This window comes from Centroberyx gerrardi, chromosome 10, assembly GCF_048128805.1.
Source record: "Centroberyx gerrardi isolate f3 chromosome 10, fCenGer3.hap1.cur.20231027, whole genome shotgun sequence".
NCBI lineage: Eukaryota > Metazoa > Chordata > Actinopteri > Beryciformes > Berycidae > Centroberyx > Centroberyx gerrardi.
In genome coordinates, this window is record NC_136006.1 from 17,066,938 (window position 1) to 17,094,869 (window position 27,932).

Below are 27,932 nucleotides of genomic sequence, written 5' to 3' on the forward strand. Positions count from 1 at the left end.
TCAAGTACAAAAAGAGATGTCAGAGCAAATCTTGTCAGAATTTGTACATTGTTCAGTATGGTGCCGAAGTAACCTTTTAGAGCAACACTGACACTTTTCTCACACTGTGGTGCTGTGAAGGCTTATGTTCAAGTAGATGAAACATCTTTAAGTGTGAGATCTATTAAATCATCATCATCTTAAGACAAGTTTTAAGCATACTGTTCTTCTTAAAACAAGGGGGGGAATCACATTGATAATCAAATGAAGTCACTTTTATTACATCTTGCTCACAGAGAAACTTACATGTGAAAATGTTTGTGCAGATGATGACAAGTTGGACTCTCTACTTTTCAAACTGAACTGGTATGAGGCCGGCATGACGAAAAGGATGATCTCAATGCTGAAACTGTCTGTTATTTACAAAATAAACTGCACTATTGCCTTTACAAATAATAAATATTTGAAAATTTATTTAAGATTGATTTCAGATTTACATTTCTAAGAGAAATTATGTTATCTAAACTATTTCTTTACACTATTGCATGTTTTTTTTTCCTTAGAAAAAGATGACAAAGAAACTTTCAATATGGTATGTGTACTGTAGCTAGGCATTAGTTTTATAGTGACAGGCTTTGTGTGATCAAAGTGCTATGACATAAAAAAATACCTTTCAAAAACATTTGAAAATAGTCTATAAATATTTTTTTTAATTATATATACCCCCAAAATACTAAAAGTATCAGAGCCTTCAACAAGCATTACAGGGCAGATGACTTAGTCCACTTATGCTAGAGTCCACTCCTGTCATGACACGTCAATATCATCACTTGCACTCAAAGGTTTATCATCACTCAACACATGCATGAAAAGCTGTGAAACATGAATTTCTAAATAAAACAATCTTGAACCTGCATGAAAATAACTCCATCAATAACTCCATCCAATTTTGAAATATTACCCATGATTTCCTGTAAGCAAACCCTCAAAACCAACTAGCAGAGTAATGTACATGAATGTGCAAAGCAAGAAACAGATCTACAAATGTCTGTAAATCATTTCTTAAATAATTCTAAAAAGATCAATTAACTTCAACAAAAGCTTGATTAGAAATGTAGGCCTGGGAAGCCTCCGGAGCCGTCAGTTTTGTCTTGTCCGGCTATTGCTGTCATCTTGCCACAGTGTGTGGGGACCACAGTCAGACAGGTGTGGTCGTTCTGGTCTGGTTGTGGGTACACAATGAATATCCAGCAGGACAGGTTTTGCTAATTGCGGCAGTCTGTCCCCTCTAAGTGATCTGGGATGGGCAGTCCGGTGAGGACGGTTAAACACTTGTTCCACACATTGAACACAGGGCAGACTGGCTGAGCGAAGGCGATGTCGAAGGTGTACAGGTGCTGAGAGCCGACCGCGTCGTAGAACGACAGAGAGCCGGAGTCGTAGTCCAACAACACCCCGACCCGCCGCAGGTGGGGGGAGGGCTCGATGGGCATGTCCTTACTGTTGTGACGCGCCACCCAGGAGTTGTTACAGCGGGACAGCACCCACGAGGCCGAGTTTTTGCCTACCCACTCATGTTTCGGCGCTGACTTGTAAGCGATGCCCACCGCAAACCTGAAGACCATCAGAGAAAGACACAACGTTTAATAAACAGTTTGAATCCAAGATCAGTTTAACAGTTTGAATCCGAGATCAGTGACTGAAACGTGATTTTCCATAATGAAAAACTCTGGTTAATATCTTTACCAGGTGCTTCCTCCTATCAGAGCCTCCCAGTAATGGCGTCCGCTGTCGATGTAGACGTTGCCCGTGACGCCGTAGCTGCTCTGGCTGCTGAAGCGCTCCTGAGCGTGGCTCTTCTTGGACGACGTCTCGTCCCTCTCCACTGTCAGGTTGTCATGGGACACTTTCAGCTTCCGGTGAGCAGACTTTGGGTCCAGCTTGAATGGCTGACCTACAAAAAGGCAGACATTTGAAACTTCTTCTTTGTTGGCTTGTAAGATGCATTATAATTTTCAGCGACAATCATATCAGTAATGCTGTATAGATGCTGAACTTCACATACTATTGGTCTTTAGCTTCCCAGGTTCGCTGCTGCGGGTCCCAGCCTGGTTTATGGCCTTGACTATGAACATGTACTTGGTGCCACACTGGAGCCCATGCACAGTGTAGTGGTTCTGCTTGATGTTCGGTACTATCATCCAGCTATCAGCAGAGTTACACAAACCTGCAGCCCAGACAGACACAGATGTTCAGTGAGAAAGGACAAACCAGTGAATCGTTACACTTTTGTTGAGTTAGGGCCCCCTTCAGTGTTTGAAATCAATAACTGAGACAATACAGAGTGATTGTATATATTGTTTCAACCTCCTATAGCTGCTGTTTTTGGGGGAATGCATGACCCATCAAGTACAATAGCATTACCACTCCACCAAAGTATGCTTGGGCACTGAAGCAGACGAGAGTAAATTGCTTGATTGAGCATGCTGTGACCTTGTTAGGGCGATCAATTCAAACAGTCTGCCGCTCACTTCAACCAAGAGATGATATCGAGCTTGTAATGTGCATCTGGATGTGTATCCAGTCTGACTGAGCCTTTATTCTGTTCCCGTTCTCTGTCCTAGATGAATCTGTGCAAAAATTACAATGTGTATTTTTCTAACATCTCATTACTCTCAAAGACTTTGGACAGAAGACTTCTGCTCCCCTGCTGCCAGGATAAATACTATGTTATATCTGGATGATGTAACGAAGCCCTCCAATGAAATCCCTTTCAAATCCCTCCTTCATGGTCATTGATGTTTTCCACAACAAACATTATACTCCTATGAGGAGAGCTGCTATGCAACTTACTGACAACATTAGCCTGGCTGGTGAAGATGGCGTACTGAAGTTCATATGATACGACACAGAACTCATCGTCGGACGTCCAGTGAACAGTGATAGTGTCATATGAAGCTGTACATAATTCCTCGCGGATTACTGGTGGATTTGGTGCTGCAATAGGAAAACAAAGTCAAAAGTTGTTCTAGGACAGCAATCACAGTTGAGTGTATTGTGTTCCTCGTAGAAGGAAAACAAACAAAAATACCCACAATCAGTTGCAGAGACCTGTTTTGGCGAATGGGGCCATTTCTTTTTTATGACAACTTTATGTCCTATAATTGAGTTTGGTTGCAGTCCCTCAGGCTACCCACACAGCCACAGCCCCCATGCAGAGCTAAATACTCTACGCACAATACGCTGTAAGCCTGAACAATCAAAACCAATTTCATTCATCTGGAAAAGAAACCTAAACTGCAGCCTAAAATTTTAGAGCATTGTACTTTTCTTTCACTTAAAAGTAATAGGCACATGGTTGAAATATAAGCACTATGGTGGCCACACATGCTTAAAATGAAAAATAATATGCATTCATGATACTGTAATGACAATGTTTAAGTGTACTGTTTGGATAAAAGCCTCCACCAAAGCATCTGAAATCATAGGTTTGAAGAGGCACAATGTTGTGTCTAATTGGCTAAACCAAACTCATGCGGCAGTCACACTGCAGAGAGATAAAACATGGTGATTCACAGAGAGACTTTGTGATAAACAATAAAATATCACATGCTCAACTTGCAAGACCTCACTCACTCACCTGTGAGGTAATCCAAGCTTTCTAGCATTTTCTTCTCTCTTGTGAAGTCCAAAGCAAAAGTATCAAAGGTATCATTCAGGTTGATTTCTGGTATCAGGATTTGGGAGGACGCTGTTGCCATGGACACTCTGTAATACACGAGTCCAGCATGAGACGTTGTCAGTTTTATATATTGCATCAATCCATTGTTGATACGGTTACAATTCGCCGCAGCTGTTCCCTCACCTCTCACAGATGCTTTTGGCTGTCTGAAGGAAGCGAGCATGGTCTGACTCCTTGAGGGTGTGGTCGGCCTGAGTGATGAGGGAGGAGGACCTCTCGATGCACTGCTTGCAGCTGGCTATCTGCTGGGCGAGTTTCCTCAACCGCACAGACTGGAAAGTAATAAGGAAGGACATGCTGAATAGCCTGGCAGGTAACCTAGGTAACCAACCAACGAACCTCGCAACCTGTCAGATGCTAGATTCAATTTTGCCTTGCCAATTAGAAGGAAACACTGAAAAAAGACGTCCAGATTTACCTATTTGTCAATTATATTTTGCAGTTTTGTAATGCTCACAATCTACTATTAGACGATTAGCTTGGGGCTGCAGTGTTTCTGGGATTAGAATGGAATACCCCAGAGTTTTCCGCTGACCTAAGATGTGCATTTCTGACAGAGCCCCCATGACATTACCATGGTAACTAGACCCTCCTATCCACCCCCTTGGGAAGCAGCCTGCCCCCCGTTGGCCCAGAGGCAGAATGCAGGCTCTGAACCTGACAAGAGGCACGGGGCGAGGAAGGAAGCGGTCCTCCTCCTGAGAGGGGGATCACAGGAAGCGGGGCTGATCTTACCCTGACACTGAACATGGCACAGCATGTCACAACCTCTCTAATGGCATCTAATGGGGGGAAAGGGAAGGGAAACGATTCAAGAGGCAAAGCACATTCGCTTCAGATGCACGGACTCTGTGCCAAAAGCACTCCATAACAGTGAGCAAGACGACTGACACTGAGCACAGGACAAAACAAACCAATCGGCTCTACAGTCCTTCAAAAACAATCAGCTGACATCAGTGATATCTTGAAACAAATATACCAAAGCAAATAAAATCATGCATCTCAGGTATATATTTGCCCCTGGAGCTGTACAGTAATATAGAAACATGAACACAATGTTTTTCAGGCAGCTGCAATGCGGTAGCTATAGTACAGTACAATGTAGTCCACTTTCTGAGCCTCAGGGCCAGAAAGAGAGGATGAGCGAGTCTGAGCGGGCCCAGTCTGAGGTCAGACAGCCTGCTCTCTTCACTAAATCATCAAAAACCATTAATGCAGTGTACATTTTCCCAAGCAGCCTAGGCTACACTGGGCAACAAAGGTACAAACAAACAACTAGAACTCGCTATGCTTCACAAACTGAAGGTGTTGCTTTGTATTTTCTATTAAAGATAGATTATATCAACAACATAAAGTATACTGTTCTAATAAGAATGCAGTAATAACAAACTACATTTAAAAACTATTGAGTTGTAAACAAGCTAGTTAACTGTATGGAGAAGGGAAGTTACCAAGAGGAAAGAGGTGATAAACAATACCTTTCCCTCCTTTATCTTGGCAGCTATGATTTGTCTCCTCTGCTGTATGATATCAATTAGCAGGTCACATTCTTCAAGAAGCTTGTTTTCTTGTCTCGATGCATTTACCTAGGGAAAACAGTTAAGGATAGTTAAGAGACAGTCGATAATGGTGGTGTTTGGTCATGAATTTGCTTTGACAATATGGTATGCTGCACAATTGCATGTTCATTTGAGCAGATCATGGCTGCCTATGTTATTAACTGCATAATTTAATTTGTACAAGCCCCAGGTGTCAGAGAAAACTGCATTTCCTATCTCGGGGTATAATTATTTCATCTCACATAGGGCAGATCCCAGGTGGCAATCAGCTGACCTTGTTCATAGTTGTTCATCTGTTTTGCCATGTACGTTCACAGCTACAGTCTCTCACATCTCATGGGTTTTACACACACAGGAATACTGTGACATTTAAAATGTTGGTATTACTTCACACCATGTGTCATGTGATAGATTTTTTTGGAAGAGACATTTAAGTTAACCAACAATATGTTTGATATCATTTTTAGTGTCCTAAAATAAACCCAGTGGTATCAGCTAGTGACAAGCTAATAAGCATGCTTTCTTCCTGTTACAATTTTCTATCAATGTTAACAATGTTTATCTGTGTCAAGCAAGTGTCAGGATAGATCTTTTTTCCTTTTTCCTATAGAACAAGTGCCTGCTGAGGTGAAATAATGAACAGAACTTAACACACCATGATAATCCTTCAGTTTCGTAACGTGATAGGCCTTTTAGGGAGGGGGGGCCATGCCGCAGAAGGAAGGAAATGCCACAGAAAGCGAGAGCCATCACCTGCAAGGGAACAGATAAACATCCTTACCTCCACATGCTGGCAGGTCTGGATCAGTTTGCCCATCAGAGTTTCCAACTCGCTGGTCCTCTTGATCAGACTACTGAGGTTGGAATCCAAGGCTTGCTGCAAAACAAAAATTGACAAGCAATATTTCATTACACATTGTCCCTCGTCAAATTGTCAACAGCTGAATAAATCTTGGAAGACGGTGAAGGGAATGGGATCACAAGGACCATATTGGCCCCAGTGGAACAAGCGAAGAGGAAGCAGAGCTAACAGACAACACTGTCACTGGATAATGATTTGCCACATTTGGTCTCAGATCAGTCCGTAACCCCCAATCCTCCCTATGGTCCAAAGATCCCATCATGCTGCCTGCTGAGGCCACAAAGCTCACAGTGAAACAGCAGAGCATCTGCCAGAGATTTGGGCAGCTAAACCCTGGCTGCTTTAATTATCCACCAATGACTCGGATCAAAAGCTCATGTTTGGAACTTAATATCTTATTGTAACTGGGTGGCAAGATGTCTCTATGTTGTACTAGCACTATATATAAAGGATTAGTCTTTTAGGATTAAAGTGTGCTATCCCGGGAATGAGTGAGTGAAACATACACATAGGCATAAGGATGATGGCAATGATTAGGTATCTGAGAGGTTTATACGGTAAATGTTATGTAATCCTAGATGGACTTAATATTCCATTCCACTCCATTTATTGAATAAGTGATGCCACAAAACAATACAAACATGACCTTTGCATTACAGAAAAGTTTCCCCCTCAAAACAGCTAAATTTAATAGTATAATATCCCAAATTCTATCTTTTTGAATGTCATGCCTCTTTTCAAATTTCTGTTGATCAAAACAAATAATGCAAATAGTTTGAATCCCACTGGTAAAGAAGTGAACAAACGGGTAAGAGAGAGTTGTTCAGATCTCAAGGTATCTCTGAAATCAGTTTAGCAAATAGCGGGGAGAGCTTTCTCGGGTTAGATCTTTCACATTGCGATTTCATAAGGTGTATGCGTCAGCGTGCGCGGAAATAGCTGGGTTTTTATTTAACTGCTCTCACAAGTATGATTTATTTATGTGGAAGAGGAGGTGATGAAAGCCATTTGAACTGCTCAGTACAAGGGGCAGGGCAGCAGCACGCCAGGCTTAGACTTCCTGACAACTGAGAGCAACATTTGAAAACTGCTGCAGTGTGTCCCATGAGACTTTGCACAGCAACATCTATTTGACACAATAATGAATTAAAGTCAATCAGATTAAAACTTCCCAAGAATTCTATTGCTCAAGACAAGACAAGATATCACATGAGTTTAATGTTCCCCAAAAACCAAAAGTCCTAGACGATGTAATAAATGTTGACTGGTCTAAACAACAGTACACTATGTTTCCAAGGCAACTGACCTGCAGGATTGGCATGTCAGTTTGCATTTCAGATCCTCCTTGAATTATAAAGATTCCACTTTATCTGTGATACAACCTATCCTGTAAATTTGAGGTGCTACTTTAGGAAAACTTTACAGTCAAGACAGGCAGGCTGCTCCTTGTTTTATGCATTTCACAACATATAGCATATTCTACTTTATCAAGAGGTATTAAACATATGACACACATAGGATAGATTATTCAGTGAAGTACATTTGGATTATTGAGTGGATGGATATTAGCCTACATAACAGTGCTAGTATACTAGAGTAACACACTATCATATGTTTTCCGACTAAAGCTTTAACTGTCCCCCAACAATGTGAAAGTAATTGGCAGAACTATAACAGAGCCGCTGGTGCTCAGAGGATAAAATTACAAACACTGACACCGGATAAAGTTTCAAACATTGACACAGGATAAAGTTTCAAACGTTGACACTGGATAAAGTTTCAAACGTTGACGCTGGATAAAGTTTCAAACGACACAGGGTAAAATGCTGACAGTGACCTGCCAGGTCTACGAGAGGAAGGAAGAGAAACTGGCCAAACCAAAGGTGTGGGACCAAAAGCATTCCCATTCAAAAGGAAGCCGCTATTCTTTCCTCTCATCAGTTTTAAATGACTTTAGGAAAAGGGAACTCCATCAGAGAGAACTGTCCAAACACAAGAGGAGCATTAATAATGTAGGAGAAACCATTTTTCAGGTGAAATCCAGTGCACCAAAGATGTTAGCAGAAATAAACTCGCTTTGTATCTCACTCTCTCTGTCTCTGTCTTTCTTTCACATTTGCTCTCTCTCTCTCTCTGTTTGGCTTTATTTATCATGTGGTAATTATAATAAAAAGTGATGTGAACATACAGTGTATCTGCCGTAAATTATACATTTGATTATTGTGAAAGCTTGTACCCTCAGAGATGTTACTAAATAGACCAATGGTAACCAGCTTGGCAATACATCAGTAAAGTCTTTTTTTAACGTAAAGTCTTATGAAAACTTGTAAGTATGTCAGACCTAAAGGGAATGTACCAAATGTAATTAATTTTTCATTGAGCTTTTCTTTTTTGATTTATCGAGGCAATGTGCATCCATCTTTTCACTCTCACTATCAATAGATATCATACTTGACCAGGGATCATTTTACTCTTGTGGCCCAAGCAGTCTGGAGAAATAGCACCGTCTCTTCCACACACACACACACACACACACACACACACACACACATTACTACACCCACTACACAGACACCACACAGCTTGCCTTATAAAATGTCACAAAATCCCTTTGTGTGGGAATTTATGAGAGATGTGAGAGACTGTAGCTGTAAACACATTTTTTGGCAATACCAACAACTATGAAGGAGCTCAGCTGAACGCCACCTGGGTCCTGTCCTGTGTGCCATGAAAACAATCACACGCTAAGATGGGAAATGCTGTTTGCTCTGTCACCTGAGGCTTGTAAGCATTATTAAATTATGCAGCTAACAAGATACGCAATCACAACGTGCTTAAATAAAGATGAATTTTGGGAGTACATCCTACTGTCAAATTAAATCAATCACGAAGATGCTTGAGGAATGTGAGCTGCTAATTGATACCAGACATCAGAGAAGACAAATCATAGCTAATGACAATCTACAACCAGATAAAGGAGGGAAAAGTATTGATTTATCACCTCTTGCAAAAACACTGCAAGTCAATGGGAACAAACAAAGGCCATACAGTAGCTGATTCTATTCATCTGGATCTGCTGAAGAGAGTTGATATCCCAATGTTATTTAATCAACTCTAACCCTAACTTGAAAAACCTGAGGAACAATGGAAGTACATGAATTAACTACATCTAGTGAATGAAAACACAATAGACTCCCAGAGTAGAATGCAGAACTGGACACATAAATTACCACGAAGACTACATTACCTACTCTGTGTCTCATTACCTACTCCTCTATTTGGCTAACCATTTCCAATCAGTGAGGAATGTATTTGCTCCTAACAAAATGAGCAAGAAAAGCCCCTTGAAAAATAACATTCAGATGTTAGGCTGCTCTTTTAAATAAATCTGTCCCTGGATGTGGAATTGAAGAAATGATGCTGTAAGATCACCTGGTCTGCCTCCTGGTCTGAATGATCACTCCACTCACTGAGATAGCGGCCAGGAGATTTCTGCACAATGACAGCATGATCAAACAAAGGAGACAGGTTAAGACTGATGCTCTGACCTAAATTACCAAAGTGTTGCAAAAGATTACTGCATCCCAGTTTCTCTGTGACCAGGCATTGTGAAAGAAAGGAACAAAGGGGTTTTGAATGTCATTTGTGGTACAGTAAACCCCCTTTTGTGAGTCATGCGTGAACATTGTGGGTATTTGTGAAAATAAGGATGGGCCAAATTTCAATTCCATGCAGTGGATGCCATGCAATTCTCAGAATATACCTTGGGCACACTTAATAGTGGAATGATCCTGAACAGCTCAATCCAGTATATGGAGTTATAGACATATTCCTAAAAAATAGTAAATCGTTTTGATGATTTGAAAGAATTCTGCCTTGCTTGCCTTGTGTTAAACGGGTTACAGCTAAGCAGCGATTTCCATGAGAAAGGCTTAACAATAAAAGTCAGCTGCACGGTTGCCTTGTAATAGACCATTAAATGGTCCCATGAGATTTCTGGAGCCATGATAAGAGTCCCATGGCGTGTGCTGGCAAAATACTGACCCTCCAAAGACAAAATCTCACTCTTATGACAGGAGCTCATTCAAGTCTAAAATGGAAGGAATGCATAGCCACCTTTTTGTATGTTCCAGCTAACAGCATCTTCTCGTGCCTTATTAATGTGCACCCATGTGGTGAGAGGGAGCAGTTCCACTTAACCTAAATCCCTGAAAGCAATCTTTTTCATTGGCTGTAATTACATTTAAGACCCTCTAAGAGTCTCCAACTGTTTCAAAAAGCTTTTACTTCTATTGTATGTTATTGTATGTATTTAATACTGATGCATTCCTTACTATAAATTCTAACTGAATGAGGGAGTCCCTTTGATTGCTATAATTTAATACCACAAGATTGCTTTTGAAGGTAAGTGTCTATATTACACACAACTGTGCAATGACTAGGAAGTCTATTATGTAGAATGCCATTGTAGCTTTACTATTAGCCTATAGATAAACCTTGCTTCACCCTTTCAGTCTGTTACAGCTGACTATAACACAGACTTTAACACAGATGCATCTAACTTTCCATGAAATTCTTCAGTACTTACTTACTTGTACTTACAAGCAACATAAAATTGTATTAATTAATGTCCAGATCATCTGCATAAATAAGGATTTGATCTTCCATGAAGGGCCCGGATAAATAAAGGTTTAATAAAATAAAGTCAACAGTTTTGACAGTATTGTGGGTTTTACACAAATTGCTCGTAAAACATCTGGTTCAGCTAAGTTGCATAGTGAAAAGCAATCAGGGACTTCTAGTCTAATGTTGCACTGTTATTACAACAAAGCTGATTTGCAATGCATGTCATCACCAATAAATTCGATTGCTGCAATGTATAATTTATGTTGTTAAAATTGTATTTAATTTCAGTTTGTATTCATTAAAATCGAATCCCACCTTGTTATAATTTGGTGATAATTTGTTATTTCTCTTAATGTGTAACAACATCTGCATTGTGAAACCCAAGCAGCTGAGTATCAAGCCGGTTTGAAATATTTGTCATACAGTGGACACAAAACCAAATCATTATCATCTTACACAGCTGTGATACGGGATATAAGTGAATAGAAATCTAGAACGAATGCAGAAATCAGTATTGCACTTTGTGGGGCTGAGACTGATATAGGAACAGGTTTTCCAGTGTATCATAGTGAATAATTAACCTCAAGCTCCCCAAGCATTCCTCTAACCATGAACAGATCAGCTCTTACCTTGAGTTTCTCATATCGGTCGCTGAGGGCTGCTACTTGGTGGTCCCGGTGACGACCAACCAGTTTGCACAAGGCACAGATCAACTGTTCATCTGTTACACAGTACATGTTGACCTTCTCATCCTCGTGCTCCAGGCACATGAGCCCTCTCAGGTGGGAGTCCGGCAGGGGCTCGATGAGACGGTGGCCCGTGAAGGGCTTCTTGTTGGGGTGGGTGGCCTTGAGACACTCGTCGCAGTAGGACACCTCGCAGGTGACACAGGTCTTCACGGCGTCCTGCGGAGGGTCCTGCTCGCAGAACTGGCACTGCACCCTGTCACTGGGAGACGTCATGGCTTTGCCGTCGGGATTGGCTCGCTCTCGGCGAGTCTCGTTGGGAGAGTTAGGTCCGCTTAAAGAAGCCTTCTGGTAGCGGTCGATGATGTTCTGCAGCGTAACGTTGCGTTTGAGTCCCTCTAGGCCCCTCTGGTTGAGGGTGATGACATAGCGACAGGTCGGGCACTGGAAGGCGCTGATGGACTGGATTGGCTCGCTGGGGGTGCAGTGGGAGACTAGGATACGGTGGGCACAGTTGAAACACAGGCTGTGAGCGCAGGGCAAGAGCAGCGGGTCCTCAAAGAGCTCCAGACAGATTGGGCAGGTCAGCTCCGACTCCAGTGTTTCCATCTTCAGGCAAAACAAAGCGGTGTTGTCAGCGAAATCCAGGGAAGCTGATCAGCTATCTGCAAAGATGACACAGAAATGAATTAGAAAAGGGGGGACAGTTATGAAAAGGGTTAAACTGTGGGGGGTTGTCAGCTTTCCCTGAATGGAAATTAATGAGTGGCCCTGCAACATGTCCAGTGTTGGAACTGAAGCTGATTTGGTTAACTTGAGAAGGAAGAGTGAATAGAACACATACCATGCATATTCTGTCTTTATTATCAAATGTTTTATGATAATAAAGACAGAAAAATATTCATCTCCATCTTGAGTTCCATTTTCATTGCAAACTCAAAATATTCATATTTATAAATATTATGTAAATATTTGTAAGAGATCACTTATTATGGAAATGAAGCAAATATATGGCAGAAATAAAGCAAGCAGGCAAGAAGATACACAAACAAACACGAGAACATGCTCCTGCATATCATATCTCATAATCCTGTATGGGCTATTTTGACAATGCAACTCACAAAATGCAGCAGTGACTCATTTTTGTTTGGCATAAGAATAGTCTAGCCTGTCTCCATGTGTTTCTCTCTGTAGCGTAGTGCGTAGGCCAGCAGGCCAGTGAGGACTGACAGCTCAGTCAAGCAGAAGTCTATTGGCCTGCCTACTCATGGCTGGGGCTCCACACTATCACAGACACTAAGCCTTTGTTCCAGGCCAGTCAGACACCCCAGCTGCGAGTGGACGCGCTGTGCCCACAGCGTCTCCCTATGTGAACTCTCTACCTCCACTCATTATGTGTGAAGAAGGCAAAAGCTCATTATCAGGCCAGTCGGGCACAAGTAGCCTTTTGAAGTTGCGAGGATACAGCAATTACCTCTGGGCTACAGACCTGGGTTTGTTCTTTCTATTCTATTCAAATCCGCAGAGGCATTCGACTTTCCCACTGTACTGTACAAGACAAGAGACAATTGTTGCACTTGTCTCCAGTGTCTGTGATGCATCTGTGGGCCTTTGTTTCTACACTGTTGTGTTCTTCGCAGACAAAGCGCCAAATGCAGGTGTCCAGAAGTTATTAATGGGCATCAAAAACATAATCTCTGCTATACAAGCCTTTCAGTTTGGAGTTCTGAACAAAATCTATGTTGGATAACATAAAGGCTTTTGCCACTGATATGATCATTTTATAGCTAATATTTTATTTTTCATCAATGTAGTCCCTGCACAATTTCAGGTATTGCAGTTTCATCCAGTTCAGTTTACTGAGCAGTTGTCTAAGCATCTACTTAGAAATCTGAACTGTATTGTTATTCTAAATTCTGTATACTGTACTCTGTACTGGAGAAAACTTAACTGCTTCATGCATATGCAAGTAGCCTACAATCAACCTCAGTTCTACAGACTAAGAAAACGGCGGTGCATTTTAGTGGAGAGGCTTCCAAATTTTCACTTCATTCTGAAGCTATTAAATTATTTGTCCAACTTTTTTATGTATTCTTTTTTTTTTCTTTTTTTACAGTTTTTTTTAGCTTATGAACCACAAACATATATCACACAAACATATATCATGTTTAGTAATGGGCTTCTATATAGCAGTCACTGTACTTGCACAGGTCTTGTCATGTGAAAAACAGGCCAGGTAAATCATTAGGACCTGATTCAGGCAGGCTGAGTAATAGTTCCTACAAAATACAAAAAGAATAAAGAGCTTTGTATGAAGATCACAATGCAAAGGTACAAAAGAAACTAATCCTGAGCTCTGATGTCATCATCTACTGTTAGAAAAAGCCCCGAAGTTACAAAAAGCTTGTAAAGTAACACTGTGGCAAAGAGCCACAGCAAACTGCTTTACAGTCGCAGCTGTAAAGCTGCACCTTACAGTACATCCTGAAAGCCGTCCCATTCATACACAGTTTACTTTACCCACCGATGGATTTCGCCCCACTTTGCACTGCCGAGACATTTTGGTTGAGGGAAAACTTCTGACCCGAATCATGAAAGTATATTTATGACAACAAATGCAACAGCCATAAACACCAGCATGCTGTACGGACAGAGGATCCAGATGGCACGAGTCTTCATAACCCAGTAATCCTGCAGCAGAGCTGTCATTAACCAAGAGATTGAGCAAGAGGTAGCAAGCACAACAGGAAAAGCTGCCCGACAATTCCAGGAAAGCCAGCTCCACCTACAGTTGGAGAGCTGGCCAGTACTGGAAGTAGAGAGAGAGAGAGAGAGAGAGGAGAAAACAGAGAGAGAGAGAGACAGTGAGTAAGAGCGCGCACATAAGCAGAGGCGATATAACTTCGCCCATGCCCTCACAGGCAGGTTAGTGTCCTCTCAGCCCTGCCCATTCAGATTTTCAAAGCGTCAGGATCAGTTTCCAGTTTCCCTGTGTGACCGTCCCTCTGCCTCCCTAGCAGCACAATGCTGCCCTGTACGCTGGAACTTTTTCTTGGCTATGTCACCAGGGATTAAAAAAAAAAAAAAAAAAAAACGAAGAGAAAAGGCTGAAGACACAAAATGCACACACAGCTGAGAGTGACCCGACTGGCAGCAGGACTCATCTGTAACATGGGACAGAGATCTCTGATTCCCTCAGCTCCCAACCAACAAGCTGACGTGGAACGGCCAGATTACATCACAGTCTGTTGTCTGTCCCTCCACAGACTTGTGGTGTCTAACATGTCTGCCTCAGGAGGGCAACTATTCAGTTCAAACACACCAGAGTAGCTGCACATGGTAAAATAAACTTTTTTTTTTTGTTTTTTTGGGGGGTTTAGACCATTCCCATCAATCTCCTGAAAGCTTGAAAAAACGAAAGCACTCTCGCTGACAGAAGAGAATACAAATGAGGATAAACTCGACATGTCTCTCCCAGTTTTCCCTCATGTGGGACTCACAGAGGTACCATCTGCTTAGCATGTGCCTCTACTTCCAGCCACACCCCCGCTGTGCTCCATTTGATTTCTCCTGTCATTCAAAGGAGCGCTCAGAGTGAATATCCTCCCTGACAGACAGAAACACACTGTAGATATTAAAGACATGCCCGAGTTCAGACAAAGCGGCGGGTGTGAGCTACATCGCTCGGTAGATGAGCATGGGAATGTGAATGGCATTCTCCAGGCTCCTTCTAAAGGCTCCAACTGGGAAGGAATGCCCTCTTTAGTGTCAGGGGAGCGGCGAGGGGCTCATCAGCATGAGTAGGCTTTTGAGGAGAGCCAGAAAAGGGGAAGCTAATGGAAAAACCTACAGACCTTGCTTTATTCAAACATCTAACATCCGTGCCTACTCTTCTTCTCTTCTGTTTTTTTTCACATTAGAACACAAAGTGCTTGCAAGCCCAGTAGATTGCAAAATTCGAACTTGTCAGGCTAGTTTTTTTGTGTTGCTGTTTGAAGTGAAAGTAGGCTGCTTGGCTCATGTTCATATATTCATGGAACAATAAAAAAAAAAATCACATGCACGGCCTTGCCATATTGTGTGTATCAGGTTGTATTACTTTCACAGCCAGGTGGGCACCAACAATAGTCAGCCAAAGCCGGGAATGTACACTGTCTAGTAACTGTCATCTGCTATGGTCAAAGACATTTTCAAGAGTATGATTCCTTTCAAACATCTACTTATATTCCTTGCTCTTGGAATAAGTACTACATGTAAATTAATTCACAGTGTGGCTCACACATGATTGCTGAACTGCAGAACAACAAACAAAGGTGTTTAACAGTGAGCATTGACAGGAAAGAAAGGTGCGATAACTTTCCTTAAGCCATACACACTTATCTGTGTGGGGCTTTGTCAATCGAAAAATGTGATTACCAATTTATTTTTATTTGATAAGCAAGTAATTGGTCATTTAGGGATTAAAAAATTACAATGTCACAGATAGGAAGACAATTTCCTGTTCAAACACTTTCTAATCCTTTTGGTTGCACTCTTTTATCACCCTTAATGATGGCTGTGATCCATGTATTCATCAATTGAGGAAGTGTGGTTGCTCTTTTTCTTCTTTCCTGGGGCAGACACCTAACATGTTTATCTGTAATCCTGTCTTCACAGCGTAGCTGTGACCAATGTGTGGCCTGTTGCTGCTCCCTAAAGCAGCCAGCTCAATGCAGCGGCCCACTCAGACCTAATGTGATTTACAGCTGTGGCAGCACAAGCCAGATGATTAGACAGCCTTTAATCTGCTTGATCTGCAACTGCACACATTATCAGCTGGAGCCTGGTCCTGACCAACAACTCACTATTACTAAAATGTAAATTGTTATTGAGTACAAGTTCATTACAAACCTAAACATTTACTTACTACTTACGACTTACTAACCCTAACCCAACATCTGTCAAATGGGATTGCATGGAAAAGTGAGCCAGTTGTATAAGTTTTTGCTGTGCATTCAATTGGCAAATTAATGTAACAGTGTGTTTTCACAAAGCTTGAATGAAGGTAATAGACATGAGTTTCCTCCTGAGTGAACAGGATGAGTTGAGGAAATGCTCTAATAATCTACAATGCGTGCAATGAGATTCCTCGAAGTGAGTAAAGATTGGAAATTGGAGACTTGAGGCCAGTGACTTACTCAGAAGCAAGTTGCATCGATATGAATTAAGCCGAACAAGTTCTCTTTTCTTAGTGTGTGTGTGCTTACTGCAGGGCCGGTGTCTGCTGTGCAGGTCATCCTGGTCAGTAATCAGAACCACCAAACTCTCATTTCCTCTCTGCGGCTTGGCAGGTGGCATCAGCAGGAAAATACTGTATTCTTTCCATAACCACATGAGCTTTTACAGCCTGTGACTTTCCTAGCACGCGGCTGTCACGATGAAAGAAACGGCCTCAGTCTCAGTCAGTGATCTCAAAACGGTACTATTTTAAACACTTTAAATTCTTTATCATTACAGTTCTACAGAAGAAGTCCCGCTCAACATCTAAGACGAGTGGTGGTGCACGCATTCATTAAATCTGTAATATGTAAATTAGTTCATATTCAAACGTCGTAACTGATCTTTGTACATGCCAATTGGGATTTTTTTTTTTTTTTTTTTTCATACAGTGCAAAACATTCAAAGAGCGACATCTTGTGGCTGATATACAAAATACATGTTACCGACAGCCAGGTCCTCATTGAAAGACTTGACAGGATTTACAATCTAAAGTAAAAAATCTCTCTCTCTCTCTCTCTCTCTCTCTCTCTCTCTCTCTCTCTCTCTCTCTCTCTCTCTCTCCCTCTCTCTCTCATTGCATTTTACTGTATATTCTGTTAATTTTCCGATCCTCAGTAGGCCTACAAGTGCCATAGAAATACAAGAAATAATCTTCTTACCTATGCATTGACGGCACTGAACTATTTTACCATCTACCCTCCACAGAATGAGTCTCCATTGATCATTCACCTAATGTGATGACTCTTTTTAAAACTTCCACAAGTGTTTCCATGGTGACGGCTGGATGTCTATTTACCAGACTGGTGATCAAAGGAACCCTGGTCTGGTGGGAAGATGTCTAACATTCCTCCTCACGGGGAAAAGACAAGTTACTAATTAATAAGGGAAACCCCAGACCCAACTGCAGTGTCTCTGTTTTGCACTTAATTAGCCACATATAACATGATTAGTTTATGTTTTAATGTAGGAGCCCTGTCACAAATTGCATGCAGATGTATTGTCAGAGCAGCAGAAGATGTAGCAGCAGAGAAAAGTCTTTACTGCATTGTGTTATCTTATCAGAGGAGTAAATGGTATTTTGTGGGTCACGAGGTTATCAGATTATGGAGAGAAAGGCTGCTTTTATTTCCCTCAGTGCAGTTGTTGATCTCTCAGTTTGAGTCACACTCATAAAAAACGTTTGTAAAAAATAATTGGCAACTAAGAAAAGATGACACTAACACTGTGAATAGGAAAAGAATAGCCTATTTGTATCATGGTGCAGATATCCTACATTGCCAAAACAGAGATTATTTATTTACCAACAATCTGACATTTCAATTAGTGTTGACATTTCGCTGTAGGGACGCGATGAGGGACACTCTATTTTACTCCTGATTGCTCATACAAGTTTACATTATAATCCCTGGGACAGAGCCCCTCTATATACAATATAGCAACTACAATGAATACACTGAATAGCTGCTTTTACACTGAAAAGCTGCTTTTACTACTCTCACTATCTCTGATTGCCTTCTTTAACAACTATCATTTTCATCATGGCAGTCCTCTTGGCCCTCTTACTTAGTCATCTTGCTTCTCACTTCAGTATTATTCACTTAAAAACATGATGGAATCTGTGAATACAACAAGGCGAAACAGCTGCAGCACTTTGGGCAGAGTCCTGCCTGGAGGCTTAGAAACGTGGGATGACTCAATGTTTTGGTTGCTAAACATGGAGACACAGTAATACAAAATGCTTACTGCATGCACATTAACCCCTCCAAGTTAAGAATCATCTTCTGTCTTACCTGCCACATGATTACATCCATAAACAGGCAGGAGAAGAAGGAGCGGTCTTTAAAGTTAGTCAGTGTTGATACTAGGACTCTGCGAAGCTGATCCACTGCAGTGGTCTGGACTGTGAGCAGAGTGACTCTTCGTGTGTTTCTCTTATGTGAGTTCCTGACCCGGTAAACCTGCACTCTCAGCCTATTGAAAGTCAGCAGGAGGGTTGTAACTGTCCACCCTTTCTCTCCTTTCACTGAGAATTGTACCTAGCCCATCTAGCCACAGTGGGCTGCAAATTGTTGCATTAGCCAATCATGTGGAGGGGGCAGGACTTCTGCTGGGCAGGTCTGTCAGTGAAAGGACTATCAGAGCATGGAGCATTGCCATAACTCTCTACAAAGCCTTTTTGTGATCATGAAATAAACATCCTCCAATGGCACGCCTCCACAAGAATGAACGAACGTTAAATGCATTAACAACATATTCCTTTCAAGTTTTTACTGAATAGGTATAATTATATTTACAGCTGCAACAGATAATAACCCCATTCAGTCAAAATATTTACTGCTATTTTATCCTCACCCAATTTACTGCAGATTATTGCAGTTGCATGTTTGTCCCATGCCGAAGGCAAAACTCAATACTGCCAAATGAAATAGTGCAGAAAACAAACACAGTAATCAATGATGTCATTATGCTCTCCAGAACGAGACAAGTGTGACCTCCTGTCCGAGTCAACAGCCCAGTGCTAATGCTAGCATGGATGAACAAGCTGCAGCAACAGACTGACAAATCCATTAGCGAATGTAGAACCATGTTATTCCAAAAAACAACAATTTTCTATTGCCAGAACACATGTTCATTAGCACCGGTGTTGATCAAGCAATCCATAATGGGGAGCTTATGTTTAACTCTCATCCAACTCCACAGCAACCTTATTTCTCAATGCGATCACACCCTTTTGTTTTTCCATGTGAATGCTTTCACTGACATGGAAACACACAGGAATTTATTGTGGTTGAAACAGTTGACTTAGATAGTGTTGAAAGTTGTCTCAGATTTTTGGCATCTGTTCACCGCTCTGTGGCCATGTGGAAAAATGTTGCCTACACAAACATGCGCTGCCTGACAAGTCTGGCAGCAGCACAATGATGCTGATCACATAAAGTTTGATCAATCCCAAGCTTTGGATTTGAGCCCGCTCTCATTGCTAAATTATGAGGTATGAAGTCTGTCTTAGGCCATTACCTGAGATGACCTTTGTCAGTGACATCATGTCAATGGTTTTAATGGTCGTATCTCCCTCTGTAAAAGCAAGTGTTTATCTTATGTGGTAAAACAACAGCACAATATCCTGGCAGCAGGACTCCAGTAAGGATTGATTTGGATTTATAGTAACCCAGAGCCTTTGCCAGGACTCCTTGTGTTTCAGTTTAGCCTGCAGGCTTCAAGTATGAAAAGAAATGTGAGAGCAATGAAAATAACTTGGTTTCCAAGGTATGTTGAGGATGATAATGGGTTGAAAAAATATTACGTATAATAACAAGAACAGTTTATAATTGCATCAGAATATTTGCAATGGTAATTGCACTAGGCACATAATGTATAATCTGAGAACACATGCAAAAGAAACATCAAAAATCATACAATTCCACTGCAGAGAAAATGAGTGTTATTGGTGATGAGTTTTACGATCAATTTCAGTGTTTAAGAAGGATACATCTCTATTTTAAAATCTCAAAATGCTTCCAGGTCAAAAAAGGAATCCTTCTTATTAACAGTTGTTATGCATTAAGTAAATTAAAAGATCACTGACAGAATATTTCAATAAAACAGACAAATTATGTAGTTCATGCAGATCAAGAAAGCAGACCATGGTGATCTAAAATATTTGACTTCAACTTTTGTTAAATAAACTATGTTCACTGTTGTAATCTCCATCTTTCTGTATATCTAGGAATAAATTGCAAATATCTAGATATATAGCATGCAGAATGCAAAACAAAATGCACAGAGGTTTCCCAATGCCTGATTGTAATATTACTGCTCAATATGTCCCTTTCTCTGCAAACAAAGGCCTTTGTAAGCGGAGACCAGACTAACACACAGAGACTTCAAATCAGAGAACAGCGCTGAATGTCACCTATTGGAAATACAGAGCCATGGGATCATCCCTTACCATGCAGTCCGTTAGTTAGTCAGTCAGCCAGTCAGTCCATAGTCTGGGTGACAGATGAGCACAGAACTAACGCCTGGAAAGAGAGTTTGCAGAAAACACCGGCTCGTCTCAGAAGCCTCTCTTTAGCTCCCACTCTCTGCTGCTGCTTCTGTCTCACCGCTATCTCTGAAATTCTCCTCACACAGCCACTTCTTCTCTAATCCCTGTCTAAAGGAAGCCGAGTCTGCTCCAAATGGCTCAAGCAGGCACCGACTTCTCAGGCTTTTCCTCTTTGTGTTGTTTCGTTGGCTGGGATCATTAACTTAGTCCCATGAGAACATGGGAGGTAAATAACCCCCCTTCTTCCCGTGGGAGGCTGTCAATCAAATCTGATGATGAGGTGGTGAGGGGGTGCTTTTAGCTGCCAAGGAGACACCCCTGATTGGTCATTAGGGAACAGAGGTGCCCTGCATGACGAATGGGAGCATTGGGACGGATGGGCCTGTAGAGATGCTCAGCTGAGATTTACTTGCACATTGATAATAGACTTTTATGCAGCTCACTCATTTGCATGGCATTCAAAAGAAAATGAAGCCATGAGAATGGTTGAGTAATCAAAGTTGACATAGTAAATAGCTATTTAAGGCAGCTGAATTCATTAAAATGTAGTTTATATTGTTCATGACAAAATAGGTAAATGTTTAGTGTCAGCTTGGATGGTTACAACATCTTTACATGTGTGGCTGGTACCGTTTGGACACTCAGGAGGGGGAGTGGGAGGCAAGTCTAAAGCCTCCGTTGCCATGGCGGTGTGCAGGAGCAATGGTGCATCTTGGCACTTGAGCCAAATGCCACTCTAATCTTTTCATGGCCAATCCTTCAGCTCTCTCTTCACAGCCTGCTTGTTTCTCAGTCTGGCCTACTGCTGTCTGTCACTCTCCAACTCCTGCCAACATCCTATGCCTATCTGAATTCTGGTGCATTTTTTTTTAAGGCAAAGCAATTTGTAAACAAAAGACACTGTGAATAAGACAACAATACCTGAGAAGGGTCTGAGAAGGGTCATTCTGCTCCCAGTGACCCTGACTAAACTCTGACAAGTTAGCACAGGGGGAGACAATAGACAAATTAAGTGTGACATCCAGTGTGGTTCCACTTCCTGACTCATTCTACACACGTTGCTGTGGAACACCTTCACAGCACTGTGCATTGATACACAGCACAGCATGCAAACATTTCCCTTGCCTGAGAAAAATAGACACTGTAGGACACACCAACACACACACACACACACACACACGCACGCACACACACACACACACGCACACACACACACACACACACATACACACACAAGCAGCATTACCAGATTATTCTCACTTCACTTCTCAACAGAAGTATGCCCCCTCACCAGTGTCTCACTGTGTATATTACTATAATTTACAACAGCAAGGAATTCTAAGAGGAAGTGTAGCTTTGGATGTGTTCCTATGCTGCTACAGCACCAGGCCATATACTGTATTATTGCAAATTTCCATTAATTGTCTCTCAACAGAATCCTCATTGAAATAATGATTTGCTGGTGTGTGCTCTCACACCGAGATTCATTCCCATTCAATAAAATCCCATAAAATATCAGATAAAATTTATATTGCGTTGCGTAGTCACAAGGTCATTTGAGGCCCCGTGCTTTTAACTGGTGGAAATGGTTTGCTACACTCAGGTCAAATCCAAAGTCACACCCCTTCTGAGCTGTAATAAACATTAAGAGGAAACTGAACCACTCCAAAAGAACATGTCTGGGCTGTGGTTTTAGAAACTGTCTCCACCTCGCCCACTGGAAACCCAACCTGATCCATGATCCTGACTAACACACAAAGCTGGTACTGCTTGCTGACACAAAAAACCAACACACACACACAAAGTATTTTTGTGCATACCTGTTTGTCAGTAGCAATTCCATAAATAAATCAGATGTGTCCTCTAAAATCACAACAAAATATCTGACTTCTGCCATGTCATTCTGTATCAGCTTTAACAAAGGAGGAATTGACTTCAGCATTATAGCCAACGTAGTTGATAAAGTAGGGCTAAAAGCTGCAATAAATGCAATCCAAACGTTGGAAAGCTGACAATACAAAATTAATTTTTTCATTGTGTATGTATTGTGTCATTTCTATAAGTGGCAATCAAGAAGTTGATGTTCTAAATGTAATCCTAAAATTACTTCCAGAAAATTTGCTGTATACTGTACATATATTCCCTTATCAATCACTAACAGCACACAGTATACTGTCGAAAATAATTATTCCAAACAAATGAATATTCATCCCCACTAAATAAGGGCATTTGTTGCCAGAAGCAATCCTATTGGTGTTGCTTGGCACATCAAGCTGCATTAATTGGAAAAGGAACTGAAAAGGCCCAGAAAGGCCCTCCTGAAGGAGCAGATAAGAAGTTGGAACACAAAAAGGCTCTGAAATCTGATGTTACATAAACTTCCATCCACATGGGTAAGGCAGAAACAGGATTTGTCTAAGGGACCAGACTAACAGACATTCACAGGCTACGTCATCATGTTACAGGGTTTGGCTTGCTCTTGGTACTCAGCCATTAGCAAGTGCAAATTCGTTTTTGCTTTAAACAAAGAAATCCTGAAATTTACATCTAAAGTGTTCAATTTTTGGGTGAATTGGTTTGTCATGATGCTCCACAATTGAATTGCGGCATCACTAAGTCATGCTATATCATATGTAATTTTGAGTTGCATTATTTTTATGAAAGAAGCCAAACAAACTAGAGAATCAAAATTGGCATTGCGCAGCAAAAAAAGTATTAGGAAACACTTTCAGTTCAAACTGGACTTTACCACATGAGTCACATTTGATCAGCATGAGGACAGACTGGATAAAGTCAAAACAACCTCACAAGAAATGCCCAGTAACACAGATCATTAAAATTTTTCCACTAGATTCGGCAGCCACAGAATAAGCAGTGGGCCTTTACTTACATGCTGTGGTCCAGGGTGATCCTTCTCAAACACAGGAGCAAGATGCAACTCCCACTGACGGCTCAGCACTCACTGTCAGTACCACATGGATGAGAGTCTAAACAAAACATAGCATCCTAGCTAGTCTCTTTCTGCACTCCCTCCCTCATTTCCAGGGCTCCCCGCCCTGCCACAGCCCCAGCCCCAGCCCCAGCCGTATGCTCATGCGAGCGTAAAACATGCCCAGGAAGCGTCACTTCCACTGGGTCATTTCATGGATGTTGCCTCCATTAATGCTGGGGCTGTGCTGTTGGGCCAGGCAACCCCCTCTCTAGGGTTGTGCTCTTGCCCCTGGCTCCCCCCCTCTCTACAATAAGACAAAGGGGTAGCAAATGGGGAGACAAAGGGGGATGCAGAAACCTTGGGGACCACATTTTGATGAGTCTCCGACTACATAACCAGGCTGGGAACAGATGGGGTCAGTCTCCAGGGCTCTGCTGCATCATTGCCTGCAATACACCGCCCCATACATCCTCACAATAGATGTTGCAGTCTCAACTGCTCTGCAAACACTAGGAAGTATGATAGCTTTCTCGTGTTATGTTTGCCAGTAAGCTTTCAGAAACTAATAAAAGTAAAAGTCTAAGTTTGCATGTCTCCTTCAGTTAGGATGCTCTTTGGCTGTACTGAATGCATTTTATTTATTATTTATTAAATTTATCCACAGAGGATGCAGTGTGACAAGAACATCTTGTTGAGTGCAAACACTGATCTAAAGAGTGCAAACATCGTTTTCCCATTTATCTAACTAGCATGTTCCCAGAAAGCCACTCCTTATTTTGGCAATGCACATTAGCATAAAAACCGGGTGCACAGCCGCGCCATGGCAAAGGTTCAAGATTTTAATTACTTTGCCGCCCTATCAGTATGATAATCTTCCCCAAGGCAAACATAACCAACATACAACCAATCCAAACATAAACCAAATAAATCAATACATTAACAACCACATAAGTCAATCAATAGCTAATTCTACATCTTTAACTTTCAACAGAAGCATAGATATGATTTAAGATAGTGTTCCAGAGCAATCTCTCTTAGCTGTTATCTGTTTAGCACTGGCTTCCTGAACAGAAACATGTGAGAGTAGAGAATACGTACACAACAACACCACATGAGCCAATATCCACATGCATCAGCTTGCTTTATGATTAGCTGGCATAACATATAGGAGGCCTTGACCTGGAAATGATTCTTTTCCTCTGAGTATACTGCAGCTTTATTGATGCTGTGGTTATGGCTTTGCCAGCAAAACAGCATCCTGTGCCAGCCCAGCTCTCCCCTCTCACGAGATTTAGCAACCAAACAACAGCCATGATGTCTAACTGGTATACTTGAATTTATCAGAAAAGACTCATAGGGATACTATCTCACATTCACATTTTTATAAAAGTTTAGGTGGAGATTTCCACAGTTCAGGAAAGGGGCATTCCCTGTGTGACAGAATTCCAAATTTAACTCTGCTAAAAGACACTTTGACAATGCTTGACTGATATACTATTATACTTTATGTATAAAACAACAACTGTTCATTGAATGGAAGTGTGGAGTGAACCGGAGCTACAGTAACTACTGTCTATGACAAAAGGTCACAAAACAAAACAAAGCAAAAAGCAAAAGCAAACATCCATAAATCATTTACTAAGAAGAACAGTTGCAGTTTGCGGTTGGAAGCAACACAGTGAGATACTATATTGTCTGACATCTTTTTTTTTTTTTACTTAAACGAAAGAGTGAAGGAGTTTCGGGAAAGTCAGGTCATGTGTTATGTTTAGTCCCCCACCACAGCCCATAGCCTGAAAGTCTTGGCTTTTATTTTTTTCTTGAAAAAAAATGTATCCTTCTTTTGAAAGTCTGTGGTGAGAGCCTGCCACATTCTTTGCTGCTTGGAGAAGCCTGTAATTGCTTCCAGCTTCTGAGGGATCCAGTAGGTCTCGTAGAATACTAGTTTTACATCTTCATCAAGAATCGCCCCTCCGCAAAGCTGAATTTTGCTAATCAGATGGCGCTGTAGTGAAGTGCTGCTCACCCACGTGCCCTTCTGCTAACTCCACCTCACACCCGACCCTCCCAAATACATTGTCTTATTTACAACTAGCAGCAGTATTTAAAGACACTGCAACGTCCAACGCAGAGGAAGCTATAAATGATTCGTTTTCATATCTATACCGCCAGACAGACCGAGACACTGCGCAAACCGAGGCTTGCTGGGGGGGCGTCTGAACATCTGTTGTGGTGCGCTACGTTCTTGGGTCCAAGGAGACTGTTGGAGCCCAAGGCAGGAGGCCAGCTGTTCGGATCTCGGTTGGCTGCATGCAGGCTGAGGCACCTTCTCAAAACACTATGTGCTCAGGACAAGTCCCCCACTTTTGGAATTGTTGTCAGTCTGTAGCAGTTTGAACTGTAACTGATAAACACTAGTGTATAAAACATACAGATTAGAGCAGGTCCTGCCTCTGCCATGTTAACAGGGAGTCGAACAGGTTAACGGACAGTCAGGATGATCAGTTTTCTGCCTTGTTGCTCTGGCGCAGCTTAGCTCTGCACAGTGTCCTCACTTTCACTTCATCTCCATGTCAACCAAACATTCCTTCAAGGCGGTGTGGGACACATTCCTCAAACTTGGCCTCTGAAGTAGATTCTCTAGAGTTTGAAATGGATTATACAGTTGCCTTTGTAAAGGATGTTGTCTCCTAGGAAGTGATACAGCAGAGGTATCTCCGACAAAACAATACTATTCAACCGCACAATGTGGTGAGTGACTCTTTCTCTCTCACACACATAAACACACACACACACCAGTTCTTTCCACAGTTCCTAGCTCCGACACTGAGATTCAACCAGCTCAGACTCTTTCCCTGTCACAACAACCAGGCCCAGAGAACTCACAGCTGCTGATGGAGCTGGCACTGCTGACCTGGGACGGAGACTGCTTTGTTTATCATTAGGAAGAGAGCACAGAAGAAACAGAGCTATGTAAGGGGCGAGAGAGTGCAGCCAATCCATGATTCACACTCTTTAATGTAGATAAAAAGTCACCAGACATCACCAGACATCCACAGCACTCAGGAGAGTAATAACATATTCAAATGAAATGTCCTCACTGGCCAGTTTATTATATAAAAAAAGGAATGTTGAATGAATGGAATTCAATACCAGGGGCACAAAAGATTAATATTGAGAGAAAATACTTTAGTTCAGTCTCTTAAAACTGAAGCAAGGAAAGCGTCTCAGAGCAAGAGCACAACCAGATGCTTGCTGAGCATGAGGGAAAGTACTGAAAACCAAAATGAATTCACCAGAGTTCCCTATCCACAGTTATTTGGCACAATTACACATTCTGTCCTTTCTTAGAATAACATGGCATTGCTTCAGTTCCCACCAAAACAAAAGTTAAGAGGAAAGCAATGGAGCTTACTGAAAACTATAAGCTTTTGCGTAAAAAATCATAAAATGGAAAGCCTCTGTCATTTAAAGTATTAAAACAAATTGCTTGTTATGCGCTGAAAAGGTTACATTGATTTTTTGCCAATTCAATATTTTCACCAAGCTAACAAGCTGTTGTTCCATTTTGGTAGTTGATATCTCTGAGCTGTATTTCACTGCTCCTGTCAGCAGATATGATGCATCTGCAAACAAGACTGAACTTGTTTTTTAGAGGACATTTCCTGCTCCTCCTCTAAATTAAATTTCTCACTGAGAAACACAAACACACAACCCCCTTCATATAATTGCATTACACATTACACAGTGTTTTCTTGTCTATGCCTATGTTTGTGCACAAACAAGTGTGCATGGTGTGTGTATGTATGTAAGCTATGTACAGCATTGATGCCCTTGCAGGAGTAATTTGAATCCAAGTATTACAATATATGGTTATGAACAGAGTAAAATCTATTTCAAGAAGATTTAAACTGTGACTGTAAAGGCCTGATTTTATACAGAGGATTTATGTCATCTGCAGTCACTATATCTGACTCGGCACAAAAGTGCTGCTACGCTCAAGACTGTAAAAAGAGGCTGCTCTGGGATGATTATCATGGCCACTTTGTAGTTTAGAGATTACATTTTAAGATCTAGTGCAGATTAAACTCAGTCAGCACAGTGCCACAAACTGTTTCTTTATAATTTACGCTCTTATCTATGTGTCTTACCTGCTTCCCCATGGCTGCAGTGGCGAGCGTCTCTCCCTGGTGAATAGTAGGCTAATGCAGAATGTGATTGTCAGGCAGTTGATCATTC

At 41.5% G+C, this 27,932-nt stretch overlaps 1 protein-coding gene across 5 annotated transcripts; it reads right to left on the reverse strand.

Annotated features, from left to right (window-relative positions):
- Window positions 1-239: 239 nt before the first annotated feature.
- Window positions 240-27,932, reverse strand: mid1 (midline 1). Of its 5 annotated transcripts, XM_078285978.1 has the most exons (11): window positions 13,979-14,126; window positions 11,398-12,119; window positions 9,575-9,634; window positions 6,062-6,157; window positions 5,200-5,307; window positions 3,845-3,993; window positions 3,620-3,747; window positions 2,833-2,976; window positions 2,045-2,206; window positions 1,726-1,933; window positions 240-1,593 (listed from the first exon to the last, which is right to left on the reverse strand). In XM_078285978.1, exons 2-11 carry the CDS (start codon window positions 12,061-12,063, stop codon window positions 1,245-1,247), a joined length of 2,070 nt encoding a protein of 689 aa, XP_078142104.1. In that variant the 5' UTR covers window positions 12,064-12,119; window positions 13,979-14,126; the 3' UTR covers window positions 240-1,244. The 5 variants fall into 5 exon arrangements, with proteins under 5 accessions (XP_078142104.1, XP_071783115.1, XP_078142103.1 ...); XM_071927014.2 differs by lacking the exons at window positions 9,575-9,634; window positions 13,979-14,126 and adding an exon at window positions 27,845-27,932; XM_078285977.1 differs by lacking the exons at window positions 9,575-9,634; window positions 13,979-14,126 and adding an exon at window positions 18,504-18,602 and having other exon boundaries at window positions 11,398-12,115.

Bases quoted from the DNA above. Each gene is read 5' to 3' on its own strand.
- mid1 (XM_078285978.1), bottom strand. From the start codon at position 12,063: ATGGAAACACTGGAGTCGGAGCTGACCTGCCCAATCTGTCTGGAGCTC. The intron at 3,994-5,199 runs GTATTGTTTATC...ATTACTTTCCAG, and splicing joins CCAAGATAAAGGAGGGAAAG to TCTGTGCGGTTGAGGAAACT. The intron at 1,594-1,725 runs GTAAAGATATTA...GATGGTCTTCAG, and splicing joins CTGATAGGAGGAAGCACCTG to GTTTGCGGTGGGCATCGCTT.